Source organism: Terrapene carolina, unplaced genomic scaffold (genome assembly GCF_002925995.2).
Source record: "Terrapene carolina triunguis isolate 2854851 unplaced genomic scaffold, T_m_triunguis-2.0 Scaffold136, whole genome shotgun sequence".
Classification (NCBI taxonomy): domain Eukaryota; kingdom Metazoa; phylum Chordata; order Testudines; family Emydidae; genus Terrapene; species Terrapene triunguis.
The window spans coordinates 3638253-3657846 of NW_020664487.1; the positions used below are offsets into that span (position 1 = coordinate 3638253).

The 19594-nt window shown below is 42.7% G+C and overlaps 1 protein-coding gene across 1 annotated transcript in view; it reads left to right on the forward strand.

Annotated features, from left to right (window-relative positions):
• The window catches only part of CCDC158 (coiled-coil domain containing 158), a 47017-nt gene that overhangs the window by 12237 nt on the left and 15186 nt on the right, over positions 1-19594 (forward strand). Inside the window, exons 9-17 of the mRNA XM_026653275.1 lie at positions 3155-3274; positions 6758-6955; positions 8356-8838; positions 11216-11405; positions 12985-13137; positions 13602-13714; positions 14928-15086; positions 18479-18571; positions 19088-19092. Of these exons, the coding sequence (XP_026509060.1) occupies positions 3155-3274; positions 6758-6955; positions 8356-8838; positions 11216-11405; positions 12985-13137; positions 13602-13714; positions 14928-15086; positions 18479-18571; positions 19088-19092 (1514 nt within the window). The remainder of the gene's footprint in view (positions 1-3154; positions 3275-6757; positions 6956-8355; positions 8839-11215; positions 11406-12984; positions 13138-13601; positions 13715-14927; positions 15087-18478; positions 18572-19087; positions 19093-19594) is intronic.

Here is a 19594-nt window from a genome sequence, read left to right on the forward strand (position 1 = left end):
TTTTTTTTTTGCTTGGGGCAGCCAAAAAGCCAGAGCCGGCCCTGGATTTAGTGGGTTACAGATTGTTGTGATAAGCCATAAATCCAGTGTCGCTATTCAGTCCTTGGTTTTTAGCGTCTAGCAAAGATATGAATTTAAGCTCCCAGGCTCATCTTTTGAAGCTGTTGTGCAGGTTTCCTTTGAGGATGAGACCTGAGAGGTCAGATATGGAGTGATCGCTTTGTGAAACGTGTTCACCCGCAGGTGAAATGGATGGTGTTTTTGTCTTTTATAATTTTTCTGCATGAGTTCATTTGTGAGCATAGTAATTGTCTCGCTTCACCCACATAGTTGTGATCAGGGCATTTAGTGCACTGGATGAGGTATACCACATGTTGTGACGGGCATAGGTAGGACCCATGGATCCTGAAAAGTGTAGGGTGGGGGGGAGGCAGGGAGGGTTGATCATTGTAGCTGTGGAGGTATGTCTACAGGTTTTGCCTCTGTTGTTCTGGCAGGGTCTGGTGACACTTTGAGTTGGTGAGTCCCGGTCTGTGGGGAGTTTGCTTCTGATGATGAGCTTAGAGAGGTTGAAGAGTTGTTTGAAGGCCAGAAAAAGGGGTTTAGGAAAGATTTCTTTCAGGATGTGGTCCCCATCAAATATAGGTTGTAATTGTTTTATGATACCCCATGTGGGTTCCAGTGGTAGGTGGTAGGCGACAACTATGGGTGTGCAATCATATTTCCCACCCACCCACGACTGGAGAGGTGTTTATGGGCCATTTCCACTTGAATGGTCCCTTGAAATATGTGTTACCGACTTACGCTAAACAATCTGTTCCACCTTGCATTTAGCTGTGACGCTGAGTACATTTCCCAGACCTGAAAAAGATCTCTGTGTAAGCTCCAAAGCTTGTCTCCCGAACCAATAGAATTTGGTCCAATAAGCGATATTACCTCATCCACCTTGTCTCTCTAATAGCCTGGGACCAACACAACCTCAGCTCTAGACCATCCCTGACAGGTGTTTGTCTGGAAGATGCCACCTATATCTATGACTGCAGAACACAATCTTTGGGCATTTTTCCCTTTTGGAATTCTTAACAAAAATAGATTCAAAAATAGAAACCCAGAATTTTATGTGCAATACTTCTCCGAATGTTACTAACTGCAGCAAACATCACTTTCAGATACCTGCACCTGGCCCCGTCCACAGTCTCGGCGCGGATCCGGTCCTGGCCCTGTACCAGCCCCTAGCCTTGGCTGCTGGTTGCGGCTCCATTCCTGGCGGCAAGGCTGGGAACGGAGCCACAGCTGGCCGCGGGCCTCACTGCTGGCTCCCATTGTAGCCCAGCTGTGGCTCCGCCCCCAGCCTTGGCCCCTGGCAGCAGCCCTGCTCCCAGCCCCACCCCCAACTGCAGCCCTAGCCTTGGCCCCTTTCCCCCCGTCTGCGTCCCTCCCCCCCTGAGATGCAGCGTCATTCTGGAGGGGTGAGTGGACAGGAGTTAGGGGGTGCACGAACCTCAAGAGTTTGGGGACTGCTGCATTAGAGAAAGTTTACCACCTCCAGGTGCAGATAACCCATTTGTTTGCACATAGATTTGATAATGTATTTATGATGAAGGAATGCAGCTCCCTGCTGTGTTGTAGGTATTATTGGCTTCATCAGCTATTGCTACAGACACGCAGAACCTTACACTCAGGCCATGGCATATCTGAAGGATTTCACTTCATCTTTAAGAACAAAGTGAATATGACCAGACATACAAGCATTTTTAGAGGAAATTGGGTAGTATAGGGTAAGCTATTATTTTTGTACTGCTCCATCTGGACATCGTTCTCATGCTGTGTTTGGCAAGGGACTCTCCATACTCTGCCAAATCCTGGCTCAGATTGTCCTCAGGAGATCCGTGCATGAAGGGCTTTCTCCATTAACAGATCTGTCCCACGTGGAAGCGAGGGGGCAGCCCCATTGGTAGTACCTTCCTACACCTCTGGAGCCTACAGAGGGCTCTCCACTGGTTTGTTTCTCACAGGAGGAGGGGAGTGGTCAGCTCAGGGAGTGGGTAAGACTGTATGGACCATCATTCTCCCCCAACCTCCCAGATATTATGTACAATAAGTAATATGTCCTTTCCCATGGAGCCCCACCATAGTGGGGCTGTAGGAATGGCTCTAAGGGCAACTGCAGACAGAAAAGGCCCTGGGAGTGGTCCTTTAATGTTGCACTTCTAGCAAGCAGAGGAATTACCAGGGACCCCACAGCCAGTCCTCACCGTCTCTCTATCCAGAGAGCACTGTAGGCCTTAGAATCAGAATTGCAGCTCAGTGACAGGGATGGCAAATCCTGTCTCTACCAGGCTTTGGGATAAGACTTGTCGAGGAGATTCTTATGGACCTGTCCTGTACTCTCCTGTTGGATAATGACAGCATCATTGGCATGATGTTCCCACTCTCCACTGGTCTGAAAGGCAGGAGTTTTGAGGTCACTCCTGAATAAACTGGCTATGCAACTGTATTAATAATCAGAACATGTGCTATTCCCCTGTAATTATAATTGCATTATAGAGAGAACAGTTTACTACTTCTGTCCTATGCCAATGAAAGGTTGGTTGGTTGTTTTTTAAAGAAGGCAAAAAGGTAATTTCAAGATCTTAGTCGGGCCAAGAAAGATTTTAGATTTTAAAGTGTAGTTCTTTGAAAAGTGTTACAATAGCATTGTGAGTGGTACTATGTTTATTACCACACAGTGACTCCTTATCAAAGGTGCTCAATTTTCAAGTAAAATGTTGATTTATCTAACTGCCAACCATGCAATCTCAACTTAGAATCTGCAAGTCAAACTGGGTTTTTTCCTAGCTCAGCCATTACCAACATCAAGATTCTGCATTTAGACTGTAGTTAACAATTCTCTTGATGAGGTTTGAGTGGGAATAGAATCCAGCTCATTCTCCCCTAGCTGTGTTGGCTCTCCAGGACTAACAAGAGGAAAAAATAGTAGTAAAAACTCACTTTAATCACTAAAGCAAGCAGATATATCTTTGAATACACATAGGGAACAGATCTGCCGAGTACAGCAGCACCTTTTGGACATAGTCACTTTTCGGAGTAGAACTGTCCCATAAGATAATTAGCCCCAGCTGTTACATTCTTTTTATTTGCATGCGTACTTTAGATAGAAGATTTGGAAAAGCAATTGCACCTGGCTCATTCTGAGATGGCAGAGGCACAAACTGAACGGGATCAATACAGTCAAGAATCTGGAAATCTGGATGATCAGCTTCAGCAGCTGCTGGTAGGAATTTGAGATATTAATAAACCATTGAAGAACAATTTATAGGGGAGTTCCATTTTAGTAATCAGTTTGTCTCGTAATCAGTTGAATACACGGATTCAATCTTACCTTCTGAGAGCTTTTCTTTTTATTGTTGCTGTTGTATTGGCACCTTGCCTATTATGGAAAGCTGGCAGCCTCTTTATAATTAAGATTGAGACTTACTATAAATTTAATCTTCCTGCCCCAGAAATCCTCAGAAAGGTCTGAAAAGAGCACACTCAATGCAGGCATACCCCCTTGTGGCTGGGCATGGCATAGCAGACTCTCCTTCATTCCTGCCAACACCAGCTCCGGCCTGGAAGTGGTCTGCCTGTTCTTATGACCTCAGCCCCCTGGTCAGGTCACATTTAGTCCCACCCCTTCTAGGATAACAAGAAGTCTTGCAAATAATAGTTCCAATCCTTACTTTGGCCCTCAACTCTGGTCCCCATGGTCCCTACCAGCCTTCATTTAGGGATTCAACCATAACCCCTTCCCAGGGGTTTCACACTATGTGCCACAGTGAAAGCTAGGGGAACCCAGACCCCTCCTTTACACTGGGCCCCGATAGCCAGCAGCCAACATCTGCTCCATCAGACTCCTTGCTGCTGCTTCCCTGGACATCCTCCTTCCATGGCCTTTTTCCAGCCTTCTCCCCACAGATTCTCTAGTTTCATCTTTCTTTTAGTGGCCAGGACTCTCAGGGCTCTTCCCTGTGTCCCCCAACAAAATCCCAAACTAGAAGTACAAACTTAAACAAACTTCTGCCCTCCTCAGGCTCTCATTTAATCTCTCAGGTTTCCCCTGCTCTGTTCCTCAATTGAGCATCTACCAGGGCTCGGTCTCAATCTCTCTCTCTCTCTCTCTCTCTTTCTGGAAGTCCCAATTCTGCCTTTTTAATGAGTTTACTCCACCTCAATACTTGCTCCATGTCTCTCCTAGACTCTTACCAGCATCCTCTATTCAGGAGAGGATCCCAGGGAGCTTTCTCCTTGACCCCGCCAGGCTCTCCTCCATACTACCAAGGGAGGCACTGCAGAACGCTTTCTCCCCACAACCATCCTCTAGGCTGGGCTTCCTCTCTTTATACTAACAACCCAGCTGGGATTCTTCTTTAATTGGGCCTGGCCCACCCTTCAGGTGCAACCAGGTGCCTTAATTGGGCTCTCCACTCCAGTTAATTGTTTCATTACTTATGTGGGGCACATACCTTATCACAAGTTCATTTCCATTAGAAACCCAGGAAATTCAGAGCTCAGGTTAACATTAAAAGCAATGCAAACATTTGAAACTATGAAAATCACAGTTAAGGCTCCCAAATATAAGAACAGCCGGCATACTGGGTCAGATCAAAGGTCCAGTATCCTGTTTTCTGACAGTGGCCAATGCCAGGTGCTTCAGAGGGAGTGAGCAGAACAGGGAATCATTGAGTGATCCATCCCATCGCCCATTCCCATCCTTAACTCTGACCCCATAGCTAAGCTAGGTTAGCATCCCACCTTTTTTCCTTTCATATCTGCTTAGTAAGATTTTTTTTTTTTTTGATCCAGGACTTTCCTAACTACTCTAAATAGTCCCTAGCCATAGACTGAAGACATCTTAAATGGGGAAAAAGAAACCACACTGTACCTGTATAGCTTGCACAGATAGTAGCAAAATTGTGCATCACAGATCATTGGTTTCATACATACACCCTATTTCCAATGCTAAGTGTAATACTCATCACACTCATCTTTTGCTCTGTGTATGAGTTCTGTAATGTCATGATTGGGTTTTGGGAGGTTAGTATACCAACTCTCTGTCTAGTGTCACTTGTACAATAGGTGACACATGGAATCTGAAGAAGAGTTTTGCATGACTGCATTCTGTATGCTGTTTAAAACAAACAAAAGGTGTTTTTTCACACAGCGCACAGTCAGTCTGGGGAACTCTTTGCCAGAGGGTATTGTGAAGGCCAAGACTATAACAGAGTTCAAAAAAGAACTAGATAAGTTCATGGAGGATAGGTCCATCAATGGCTATTAGCCAGGATGGGCAGGGAGGGTGTCCCTAGCCTGTTTGCCAGAGGCTGGGAATGGGCGACAGGGGATGGATCATTTGATGATTATCTGTTCTGTTTATTCCCTCTGGGGCGCCTGGCATTGGCTACTGTTGGAAGACAGGATACTGGACTAAATGGACAGGGCCGGCTCCAGGCACCAGCATTCCAAGCAGGTGCTTGGGGCGGCAATCTGCAAGGGGCGGCAGTCCGTGATTTTTTGCGCCCCAAGCAGCGCGCCGAATTGCCGCCGCGGAGGGCGGGGGCAGTCCATGTGCCATTAGGGTGTTTCCACGGCCGTGGCAATTCGGCGGCTTCTGTCTTCTGGCTGAAGACAGAAGCTGCCGTCGAATAGCCGCCGCCGCGGAAACGCGCATGCTGCCCTAACGACACATGGACTGCCCCCGCCGTCCGCGGCGGCAATTCGGCGCGCTGCTTGGGGTGGCAAAAACAGTAGAGCCGGCCCTGTAAATGGATCTTTGGTCTGACCCAGTATGGCCGTTCTTATCTAATCAGGAATGCGTAAAGTATATCTTTTCCTGTGAACGCTTTATAGCGTAGAGAAGGCTGGAGTCAGGACAGTCACTATACAATTAAGAGTAAAGCATTCTAGTTTTATGGTCACTGATGAAATGTCACTGTAATAGATGAGTAAGATAGTCTCAGTTTCTAATATTCTTCAAGGCATTGGGGGAAAAGTTAAATTTGTTTCAATGCCTTTACTGTGTATGTTCATTCTTTCACTCTTTGAGCCTCTCATTTCATTCCCCTTTTCTTTGGCTTTACTAGTATTCTGCGTGCTGCCTCCACTTCCAAAATTTCAGCCCCTTCACGTTCTACTAAGAATTCTGCTAACCCCTTTTTTAATTAACATTTCCCAAATTGCCGGATAATTTTGGATTGTGGCATCAGTTTTTGAATCTTTACATTTGTTTCTGAGCTAAAAATGATTGAAAAAACGTACAACAAATTGCTGTCTGCAAACAGAGTCAATCAAGCCATGAAATTACAGTTCTCGTTATTGTTAAAGGTGGATGATTTCCTTCCTTGGCATGTACTGTGGTATTTGTATTTTCACTTTTAATTTTGATACAATGCAGTTTTTTGCATTTTGCTGATTTTTTTTGGCTAAGGTATATTGGCATAGAAATGGCATCAAAGGCTTCAAGTCTTGAAATGTTAAATAAAATATTAATAGCAGTAGTACTTAGAAGAGGATTGGTTTAAAGCTATTGCTATGTTGAAAGATGGTGCCTCAGAAGCATCAAACTAGCTGTTCACCAGAAATCCTGGCTTTTATTAGGTGTAAAGATATAGTAATAATGATTTAACTATATTACTGATTGTTGCTAATATTAAAGAAAACAAAAGACAGGATGGCTTTACAATTTAAAGAGGACAATGGCTGCTGTAATTTCTTGTAGGCTGATGTACATAAAAAAGAGATGGAACTGAGTCTGGAAAAGGAGCAGAACAAGCGGCTTTGGGATCGGGACACTGGCAACAGCATCACCATTGACCACCTACGGCGAGAACTGGACAACAAGAATATGGAATTGCAGCGCATGGAGAACATAATGAAGACAATGAAGACCGAGTGTCAGGGACAAATGGAACGTCAGGTCAGGAAGGAACTGCTGAGTGGTATTATTACCATTGAGAGATTTCCCATTCCCATACACCTAGATATATACTAAAAATAGCACTGTTTTTGTTATCCTAGTTGGAACATGAGCAGCATCTATACATAAGGTGCCAGAGGTTTTCATTCTAACACCCTAGTTTCGATCACTCATAACTTTCTGGAACTTTCACCTGTCAGTCAGAAATTTTCGGTCCTAATCTCTGGCCTAAGGTGATTTTATACCAAAACAGCTGGAATTTGAAATTTGGCACATTAACACACTTCATGAAGAAGTGACTTTGAGTGTCTGGTGAAACTTGGTTTGGCTTTGGCCAAGTTATAAGCCTCCAGAAATCGCATTTTGTGCATGTACAGTAAATGTAATGTGCACAGGACTGATGGCAGCACCCTATGAACCTCTTGTGGACTGTTCTCTATTTCACTTCTCTTTCAAGACGGTGTTTCTGGTGGCAATCACTTCTGCAAGAAGAGCTAGTGAACTAAAGGCCCTCATAATTGATCCACTCTATACAGTATTTCATCGGGACATGGCGGTGTTTATGTCTACAGCCTAATTACTGGGCTGAGTTGAGCCCTGTGTCCAAAAGGACTGTTCTGTTGCTTTCAACAGAGTAGACTCTGGACATCAAGCTCTAGAGTCAACTCCTTCCTTCAAACTGCTGCATCCTCTCAAAAAATCTTCCAACTCCAAATATGTAACCCAGTGCCAATCCTGTCAGCTACTGCTCTTCACTTTAGGTCAAATTAATTTGTCTATAACTTGATTCCTTTATTTGCCACCAACTAGCCAGGCTTTCCCTACAACTATTTCCTGCAACCACCCACCCCATGAAATTCTACCTTCAATTCCTGATATTTCTGGGTCCATTCTTGTCTTCTGCATCTGTACTGCACTATTAGCGGCTCTTGGGTCACGATGCTTCCTGTTGGAGGTTGTCCCATAAAAGTCTATGCACTTTGCTGACTACAGCAATAAAACTAGTTATATACTATTGATGCACACATACTTTTTCCAGGATATATTTGCTGTAAAGTTCAATTGGCCAGGCTTTAATATATTGAATGATTTAGACCTGTCTCCTCTAAATAGTTTAGAGACAGTTAATTTGTTTATTCTATTTTTCATCATCAGTCCTACTTATTTTTTTTCTATATTTCACACTGTGTTTCCTTTATCAAGGAAGGAAGAAAAGCAGAAGAATCATGAAATCCACTAGGGTCCTTGTCATGCAAACCTAATTTACCGATGAAGCTCTTAGATACTATAATGATGGATGCTATAGAAAATCCATAGATAGGTAGCTAGAAAACCTGTAGGTAGGAAGATAGATAGAAAATACGGTTGTCAAAGTTGACCATTTTATTGTTACCATTCAGATGACTGCAATTAAGGAAAAGAATGAAAGCATTGAAAGAGTCTCCTCCTTGACTGCCCAGCTAGAATCAACCAAAGAGATGCTCCGTAAAGTGGTTGAAGATCTGACAGCCAAGAAGATCAATCTGGAGGCTTCTGAGAGAACAGTGTCTGACTTGACAGCCTGCCTGCAAGAGAAGGAGAGAGCCATTGAAATTACCAATGAGGAAATCAAGAAGCTCCGGTCACGGGTAGATAGTAAGTTGCAGGAGCTCCAGCTCTTAAAGAATGAAGGGGACTACTTACAAAATGTGCAGTCGGAGTGTGAGACACTGAAACTGCAGGTGATGGAAAAGGAAAGAGTTATTGAGATCTTCCAAAAGCAAATTGAGAACATGACCCAGATTGTGGGCCAGCATGGCCGAACTGCTGGTGCAATGGAGGTGGAGAAATCTCAGCTTGTGAAAGAAATCAGTGACAGGAAACTGGAAGTACAAGAACTTAAGGTCTGTACATTTCACAGTGTTTACGTCTCTGCAAGACAGTACATTCATTCTGTTCTATCGATATGTTACACTGTCTGTGTTTTCAAGGAGGTCGGAAAATGGGCCTAGAAATCTATAAACATTTAGAAGACCTAGCATGGCTGGGAGCATCATCATTATGTTATCATTATTATTTTGATCAGTTTGTATGAAAAATAAGATAAATATTTCTAGGTCTGAAGTTAACAGATTATGGGTGAAATCATGTGCAATCCTGCAGGGCCAGGATTTCACTCTATGTCCATGAGTCAGAGAAGTAACTAAACTGGACTAAATATTCAAAAATGTGTACCTGTGTTGCACATGTAAAAGCATGCTTTTGCATATACCAAAGGGATAACTGCATGCACAACTGCAAATTTAACAAGGTGTACAATTACCCAGTTATGCACAACCAAATGTGTGTCTGTGTGAATAGCTTAGCCTCTTATTTTTATAATCTATAGGCCAATTGTTCTGCTCCATCATTTTACCAAAAACCAAACAAGGACTAGAAGGAGGTGGCAAAAGAGTGTTCTTCATCACAAAATTACCACTGTGAATCCCCACTGTAGAATAGTGCTTCAGCCATTGTGTGTCCCACTCTAAGGCAGTTGAGCAGCAGGTGGTGGTGTGAACGCATTGATCTGCAGATCATATCTGTGGTTATAAAAGGCCACCCTACCATTTTCAGCTTCTTTTCTACTGATGATAGAGGGCATAGAACCATTGCTTCATTGTTCTCGATTACACAGTGAATTAGTTTTAGAATAACAGTGGATGTTAGTATAATAATTAGCCGTTATAATTGATGTTAATTGTTACTATAACAACAGTGTGTTAGATCCAGAACTAGTTTGTTCTTTCATAGACAGATCCAGAGAAGTGTTTAGGCTTCAAAGGTTGATGACAACGAGAAGTGCATGACGGACCAACCTGTGAGGCACCCTTTACCATACAGGCTTCACCACCCCCACCACCGCAGGCAAGAGGCGAGCGGGAGAAGTAGACAAAAATTTAGGAAGAAATTTTGTCCACTCAGGACTCAATCTTGAAGGCCTTGGAGATGTCAGATCTGAAGGTGTCAGACCGCACCTTCAACAAAACAGAAAAAGTCATATTGTTACTGAGAGTGATAATTATGAGTGTTTAGTTACAGAAGGAGAAGCACTCTCAACCTTTGTGGCTCTCTTCATTGAGACTGATTAAACATTCCTCATCTAGAGTATGCCCTATAGACCTGACATCTTCTTTAAAGAAGAGGCATTCTAAGCTCGCCATATTCAGGTGCTGACAAGACTCCTTAGAAAAGGAAAGGTTGGTTCTTGGAGCTTACTCAATTCCAAGTGGCTCAGATTTGTTGGTTCATATAGAAATAATTTGATCAGTTCAGCACTGGAGGTACACTTGAGCTCTTTCCGTTGATCTCCATTGGTTCTGGTCTGATGTCAGTTCAGCATCCAGAGTTTTGAGTGAGGGCTAAGGAGTTTTGCAGTGCATCATCAGATCCAGAGCTGACTCCCTGGTTCTGTTACAAGCATGGTTCTAAGTCTCTTGGGCTGAACCCACTAGAGACTTTGCAAGTGATGTATCTGGCCCTATACTTAGCAGGGCTCTCACTTCAGAGATTCATATACAGAAGTCTCCCACCTCATCTGCAGCAGCCTTCAAAGCCAAAGGACCTTATCACTAAAATATTCAGATCTACCTCTTCATCAGCTCTGTCTTCTCTCAGTGCTGGTTTAGTATGAAGCCATCCTTGCCTCCTTGTACTTTTGCTGTTGTGTGATGTGTATGGGGTGCCACAGCTGAGCTATGGCCCCTACAACCTTTGGAGCATGTGACTTTTCTGGTTTCAAGTGCCACTTTACCCTGCCTCTTCTCATGGTCACCTCATGTAGATGGTATACTGAGTACCTTCCCAAAGGCTCAGCCTAGTTTCCATCAACTTGGTAAGAAATCATTTCAAATCCCAGATCATTCACAGGTGAAAAGGTGTAAATCAGTCTTTTTAAAAATCTTGTGAGTAACTACAGGAATCAAAACACAAAATATCCCTGAGTTAGGGATCTTATAAACTGATTTAGCCACTAGCTGAACTCTGATAATGCTTAAGACCAAAGCACATTTTGTTAAAAACAGTAATCAACTGGGTTAGCAGAGACAGTGATATATGCTGAAAGAATCTGTTTATCTATTTATGCCCCCCATTTTTAAGTAAATGTGTCTTTTCCATTCTAGTTTTATCTTTGCACCAAGTTATTCCATGATAAAAATCAGATTTCAAATCATTCTGATGTGTATATGTCTTAATTGTTAATTAATAGATTTATTATCATTTATTTATTTACATAAGTAGATTGCGATGGACAAGAAAGAAGACAGAATCCGTGAAATGGAGGCCAGATTGAGTGAGCTGGAGCTGGAAAAAGTTAAACTGATAAATACCTGCACTGAGAGGCTCCGTGCAGTAAAGGATATGAAACTGGAAAGAGACCAACTAATGAATGAGCTGAAAGCCAGTCGCACTGAGCTAGCTGGCCTCGCAGGTAGGGAGCCTCAGATCAGATATCTGCTAAATCAGGCTGATGTTAAAAATAGAATCCAAATATTCTATCCAATCCAAATATGGCTACCAGTAAAGTCAAGTAAAAGGTTCCCAGATAGAGTACACTGATGGTCAGGCTGCTTCAGAGAGCTAATTCATTATTTGGATTTCTAGTATAGAATGAAGATGGTGTAATTTAGAGGCATAACTCCCAGTGCCTTGTGCAAAAATACTTAGCACAGCCTGACCTTCAGTAGGGCCCAGAATAAAAACCCTAGTAGGTCACAGAATATAAACTTCACCAAGACCCCTCCTTCTTCCTCAGGTATTATACAGGGAAGCTAGATACTGCAATGTTCCATAATTTAAATAAACTGATCTGGCACATCCTATTAACTGTTTACTATCAAACTAGTGAAAGAAAATCTTGTATCTTAACTCATCAGAAAGAGGACATTAGCAAATGCATTCCTTAAATACTATACATGAAAGGAGATCAAGATGCCAGGGACATATAGTATGTGATATTGGCAGAAAGTATCTGAGCCCTATCACTGCCAATAATAGCCTACTCAAAAACTCATAACTATGAGGTGAGGTTGTACATGTGTATTTCCTTTCACCACAGTCACCAGAACTCAAGGAAATCACCTGTTAAGGCAGCATTAACATCCAGACCAACCACAATTCACATGCTGTACTATGCAGACATTATACCAGCCACACGCATTCACAGATTCCCCCATTCATTTTCAGCATAGACACACCCACAATAAGATGCCCAGCTTCCCACAGTCATGCTCCAGTGCACAACCTTAACTCTGACCTCAGCAAGATTAGTAGATTGTAACCATATACATACTTTTAGTTGGAAAGTCTGTCCTCAGATTTTGTGAAAGGTAATAATAACAGAGTTAAAGTGTGTGAGGGCGTGGGGGGGTCTGAAATGGAGGGTCCAGAGCTGGGGGGGCCACACTGTGGGGGAGCCAGACCTGTGCAGGTAGCGGGAGGGAGTTGTGTAGGGAACATAGTGTTGTGGAGGATGATTGGGGGAATTTGAGGGGGTCAGAGCTGTTTGAGGGATGCATTTGAGTTGCAGCTGTGCCAAAGCGATTTCAGGGGGGATTGTGTGGAGAGGGGGTGATTATAGCTATGTCCGGACATAGAGCAGGTTGGAGTTGTGAAAAAGAGCCTGAGAGAATGGGCACAGGTCAAATATTTTATCTCACAAGTAGCTATGCCACCCCAGGTAGCAATGGGCAGTCTGATCCCTGAGCAGCACACAATCAAGAAGTGTAGCTTTATTGTCACGTTGTAGAATGGTAGCCTTAGAGAACAGTTAGGAAATGCATCTCATTTTGTTCCAGTGAAACACAGCCTTTGGATGACATCATAGCAATGCAATGGAATATGACGTGTTTTAATTTGTTAGCAATTTTTTTCTCTGTTAATTGCATAAATATCATATTCCTTTTAAGGGATTAATCAGCCCATAAATAAATAAATTAAATAGTAACAGGTGGGTGATTTTATGAACCACTTGACACTTTCGTTCAATTCAATGTGCTTACATTGAACAGAGGAATATGAAAATTTAAAGAGGAATTATCGAGACAAAAGCGAAGAGATGGAAGGTATCACGAGCAAACTCAGAATGCAATTGAAATCTGCCCAGGCTGAACTGGAACAAACCAGAGCCACTTTAAAGACTATGGAAGGTTCCGACGGCCATGGTAACTTTGGAAGGTTTTTTTCCTTACGTCATATTTGTTTGTCTTTTTAACAAGTGGAATTTGTAAATATATTTATTCCTTCAGTAGATGTTTTTAATGGTAATTCAAATATTTTATAAAAGGAATAAAAAACAGTGGCATATGCAGACACCTTGTTGTTTTATGGTTTACTAGGAATCAAATTAAGCCAGGAAATTTGGAGCTGCATTTCTTCAGAGTATGAGGTGGTCTATATTAAATTTACCAGTTTAGGTTCTTCTGTTTATATCACAGTCACCACCTAGGCAAAACTCCCATTGACTCTAATGGGAAGTTTGCTCACATAAGGACTGCAGGATCCCAACCCACAGTCTGTTTTTAGTGTATTATTGACAATTGATTTCCAAATAAGAACACAGAAAGCATCATGCTTGATCCATTTTGTTCATAAAGGACTAATCAGTTGGGAACCTTGTCTTTTACAGCTATGAAAGTTGCAATGGGAATGCAGAAGCAAATCACAGCCAAGAGAGGACAGATAGATGCATTGCAGAGCAAGATTAAATTCTTGGAGGAGGCAATGACAAATGCAACTAAGGTCACAAGAGCTCCAAGTAAAAGTATTTAACTATATTTAGATAAATAGTTCCAAGTAGAGATTCAGGGCCAAATTCAGGGTTAGTCCAAGAGAGACCAAAGGGAGTATTAGTTAACGTAACTTACACCTTCATCTGGCTTCCTCCAGTTGAAGGTTACATCAATTAGTCTCTCTCCAGACTTAAATTCCCTGAGACTTAGGGCCTAATTTTCATATACATTAAGTCACTTTATACTGCTCTAGTGATGTAAAGGAGCCCTAAACTGAGGGTAAATATAATTTACTGCCAGATCAGATGAAAGTGACCTTAGTGTAAACGAGAATCAGGCCCTTAATTACTTACAAACTCATTTAGACTCACACCCTCTTACCAACCAACTCCCCTTTCTTGCACATCCTTCTGAATCTGGCCCTCAGTGCTGACCCTCAGTTTTACCTCTCAGTTTTGTTTGCTGCTGGATTTGAGATACTATTTCCTAACTGAAAAATCCATGCAGAGGTGATTTTGGTTCATTCTGCTCAATAGCAGGCAACTATTATATTTATTAGCTAACATATCCTGATTGACAAAAACTGTCAGGCAGCTACAATAATTTATTTTCATATTTTCTGTAAACATTATTGTTCATACAATAATGCCACAGTGGGTGCTTGCTTTGGAGGACAGTTTAGCAGAATTTGTCTTAATTCAGATTCTCAGCATTTCAAGTTTTGGTGGATACTGCTTGTCAGTTTCTTAACAATGAAGGTCTGTCTAGTAGATTCCAAGACAGATAAGTGGTTTAGTTACCAGTAGAGTTGACTGGATTATCACCTACATGTGTTTACAGCAATTCATGGTCCTCTGCTAGCTTTGGATCTAGTCACTTGCATGGAATATGACAGTTGTTTCTTCGGTATTAGGCAATGGAAGAGCTTATAATAATGTGGAGCATGGTATGCTCATACACTCTCAAAGCTTCAAATTTCAGATATGAAATGGTTCAAGGCTCTGTGAGGTGACAGTCTAACGCTATAAGAGGTCACCTTCTTATTGTGAAAACTCCTGTTTCTGCTTAGTACGATAGCTGAGCTTCTGGAAAGGTTCACTGAAATTTTTTTAAAGAATATAAACTACTTCAAGTCATAAAGCTCATAGACAACAGATGTGTATATTGTTAGCAATCCTAAACTGTTATCTCATTCACTTTGGTCTTGATCTCTACAAATGCAGGAGAAGCATTATCTGAAAGAAGAGAAAAATAAACTGAGCCAAGAACTGAGTTGTATTGCAACAGAAAACAACAAGATGACTGGAGAGCTGGAGATCCTAAGGTCACAAGATCGACGTTTGAAAGAAAAGATTGCTAACATGGAGGCAGCTCTTGATAAGGTAGCTCTTGGTTCAGCCAGACTTTTCATTCCCCAAACTTTTCTGTACTATTTCCTGTGAAGAGAAGGGACTTTAAGAGATGACATCTGTTAAAACTTTGACCTGGACCTCACGTTAATATACTTCTGGTTTCTTTAACAGAAGCCTTAATTTAGCCCTAGCTGGCGCGGGAGATACAAGTTGCACCTCCTTGAGCTAGAAGGGAAGAATTCACCCCTAGGGAAGGGCAAGTGTGGTTTGCACTGCTACCTTCCACTGAATGTTCTGTGGTCGGGACTCTGTAGGAGCCCTGCCAGAGAGACACTGAATCAGTATGTTCCTGGTGATCACCCTGGCCAGTATTGCCCATTTATGGAGGCCGCAGGCCTCCCAGTTCAGGGAGGATTGTAAGTACCTTGTGCTGTTGCAATTGCTGTCTGGTTGAGCTTATCACAGCAGATCCTGCCCCCTGGGTCTAGACAGCACTCCAGGTGAGGACCCAAACAGCCATGTAAAACTAACTGTTGTTAGAGGTGGAGTTGGTAGTGACACCTATACTTAAAATTGCCTAACACTTCTGTCAAGGTTCCTTCCCCACTCTGAACGTTAGGGTACAGATGTGGGGGCCTGCATGAAAACTTCTAAGCTTAACTACCAGCTTAGGTCTGCTTTTGCTGCCACCACCCAAATGATTTATGAGTTATTTGGGAAACTCTGTCTTCCCCCCCAAAACCTTTCCCTCCCTGGGTAGCCTTGGGAGACTCTTCCACCAATTCCCTGGTGAACACCGTTCCAACCCCTTGGATCTTAAAACAAGGAAAAATCAATCAGGTTCTTAAAAAGAAGGCTTTTAATTAAAGAAAGAAAGGTAAAAATCATCTCTGTAAAATCAGGATGGAAAATAACTTTACAGGGTAATCAGATTCAAAGAGCCCAGAGGAACTCCCTCTAGCCTTAAGTTCAAAGCTACAGCAAACAGAGATAAACACTCTAGCAAAAGGTACATTTACAAGTTGAGAAAACAAAGATAAAACTAACACGCCTTGCCTGGCTGTTACTTACAAGTTTGAAATATGAGAGACTTGTTCAAAAAGATTTGGAGAGCATGGATTGATGTCTGGTCCCTCTTAGTCCCAAGAGCGAACAACCCCCAAAACAAAGAGCACAAACAAAACCCTTCCACCCACCAAGATTTCAAAGTATCTTGTCCCCTTATTGGTCCTTTGGGTCAGGTGTCAGCCAGGTTACCTGAGCTTCTTAACCCTTTTACAGGTAAAAGGATTTTGGAGTCTCTGGCCAGGAGGGATTTTATAGTATTGTACACAGGAGGGCTGTTACCCTTCCCTTTATAGTTAAGACAACTTTCCATTATAACACGGTTTTCTGTGGCTTTACAACTTTGCCATACTTTAACCATTCAGGCTGAAAGTTTCCATGCTGGGTTCTGCCTCAGGCTGAAGTTTTCAGAATTTCAGCTAGAACCGTTCATCCCTTTCTGAAAAAGATATTGTGGAAAAATAATGTGCTTTTCCCATGTTAAAATTTTTTACAACCATTTCACGGAGGAGCTCAAGTGCCTCCATTCTGTGGAGCAAGGACTTGGAATTCGGCAGGGGGTTGCCTTGGGGCCCCAGATGTGCCTTTTCCTATCCCTGTGAAAAACACCCAAGCTGCACCAACCTATAAACCTTTGAAAAAAATCTCCATTTGCATATCTTCAGTATAGACTTGTTAGAGTTTGGCAGTTAAATTCCATCTGCACTGGCCATGCTCAACCCCTCACAGCGCCTATGTGCCAACCAGACTGTGCATGTGCCATCCCCATAAAACTCCATGGTCCACCAGGCAATGAAGAGCAGGTGGACTCTCCCTCGTGTGCCACAAAGTCCCCCTCCCTCCAGGCATACAGGCAGCGTACAAAAGGAACATGCTTGAATCATAGACTATTTGGGTTGGAAGGGACCTCAGGAGGTCATCTAGTCCAACTCCCTGCTCAAAGCAGGACCAAGCCCCAGACAGATTTTTGCCCCAGATCCCTAAATAGCCCCCTCAAGGATTGAACTCACAACCCTGGGTTTAGCAGGCCAATGCTCAAACCACTGAGCTATCCCTCCCCCCTTGATGCATATACAGAGGGGAAGAGAGCTAGTCCTAGTAGGGTGCGGAGAAGGAGTAGATTAGAACAAGGAGCCTGTGGGTGGACAGAGACTGGTTGGGCAAGGAGACTGAGACAAGGTGGTTGTTGGGGTGACTGGGATGAGGAACCTAAGGAGGGAGACTCAGCCTGCGAGGGGGGGAAGACAGATTAGATGCGGAGCCAGCACCACAGGCATCCTTAATTCTGGCCGTTTCCTAAATTTGAGTGCGTGACTCTGCAACATTAATAATGTTAGTACAGCTTTGTTGTGTGTAACAGAACATACAGTAATAATATAGCCAACTAACAAAGGCATAGACACAATGAAGGCTGGTGCTGTCTGAAAGTGAGTGGGTGAAAACTATCTGTAAAAAGTACCGTCAGAGCCCATTTAAAGCAGTGGGTAAAGATCATAACAGATGGTCAGACAGGACAGATAGAGCCTATCTTACCTACCCTGGAGAGCCTCCACTGTATAGACATCATTACATGTAATTGATCAACCTGCTGCTCATAAATTATTTTTGAGTTGAATGTTGAAATAGAAACTACCGTGCAAACAAGAGGCAGCTAATTATGTGTATGAACACTGTATTCATCATGCTTCAGTGAGCATAGAGAGTCAACTGCCTTTTTGTCATGTTACAATGGTAAAGAATGACAGAAAGAAACTCAGTTTCTTCTAACACTGAACAAGGAACTTTATTAGAATTATGAAAACACCCTCCCTAAAATGTCCCTGTCTCTCTCTGCTTCACAGTAGCGCTCGGGCTCAGAAACTTCCCCAGCTCCTGTTGCTTAGTTTCCTGCTACAGATTTAAAGAACCGGAATACGTATGATCATATCTGCATATATCACATTTTTCCACTATAAACAATCTTTAACAAGTTGTATTATTTAACAGAGTATAGATTCCAGACTTCACCCCCCCATCCATTTTAAAGCCTTGAGGAGGGCTTTGCCCAGTTAATACACTTGGATTACCAAAGCCCGTAGGTGTTCAGGATTCTTTCCAATAGGAATATCTCCTTTCACTAAGGTTGTTGTGTGGAGATCATTGCTACTAGGGTCATATGGCAATTCAGCTGCCTTTTGGAAGCTCTGCAGGGCCGGCATCTGGTCTTATATTTCTAGAAAGCACCTACCACACTGCTGGCACTATACAAATAAAAGGTCTCTTTGTAGGGCCCCTTGTTCTTATTAGAGAGAAAGGATTAAAAACATTTAATAGAAAACAAAGAAAAGGTTAATTAAATCTCATATTCTCTCTTGCAGGCATCTATGCAATTTGCAGAATGTCAGTGCATAATCCAGTGTCAGGAGCAAGAAGCTATGCGCTTCAAACTGCAACACGCTTTGGATATAAAAGTAAGTTCTTTATAGCTAATATGTGAACTGAAAAATGTAGGCATTTACTCTTGGTTCCAGTTTTAATACTACCCTCCTTTTACTTCAGCATATGCCCAAGGGTACTTATCTGATACCCTTAACTCAGGTTTAATATCACCCCTTCACAAGTGGTGCCTTTGATATCACTTACTTGTAAAATACTATTCCATGTGAGTAAGGGTATCAGGGTCTGACTTTAAATGAATTAAAGTTGTAATGGGAATGCTTTGGCACCATGCTTCTGTGACAAGTACTAAGACTTCTGTGATACTCCTGAAATTTTCTGGCAGTTTCAGGTGAATTAGAATTTGAGAGTTTTATTGAATTATATATGAAAATGAATAATGCACCCAGAACAGTAATAAGTTATTTAACTGGACATTAAAATATGGAACAATTTTGTTTTGTAGTGGCTCCTGTAGGATGGCCATCTACTAAGAACTCCATCCTGGGTCACTTTACAGGCACACTGATCCCTTTAGCCCCCATTTGCAGGACCTGTAAGAACTGCACACAACTTTCACACAGCTGTCCCACCCTTTGCCCGTGGCTGGCTTAATAATAGGATGATTCTTTTCTAGGATAACATCACCCCTGCCTAGGGCTGATTTAGTAGCAGAAACAATTCCTTTCCATATTATCACCCCTGCCTAGGGCCACTTCAATAACAGAAATAGTTCTTAACCATCACAGGGTCCCAAAATAAAGCCCATCACCACATAAGAGTCCATACTAAGCTCTGGTGTCTTCCCTCATAGCCAGAGCTCTTATTCTGTCCCAGCTTGTCCTCCCAGTTCTTCCTAGCTGGAGCTTAGCCTTCCATCTCTTGCCTTTAGGCCCAGACTCCATCCAGGTTTCTCCACAGAAGCTGCCTGGTCCCTGGGCTTCTCTCTGTCACAGCTCCCTGGCCTCAGGGCCTTCCCCACATGCGGTCTTCGCACACTCTGCAGTTTCTCTTTGCTATTCTATGCTCCCCCCACTGCAGCCTCCTTCTGCTCTTTA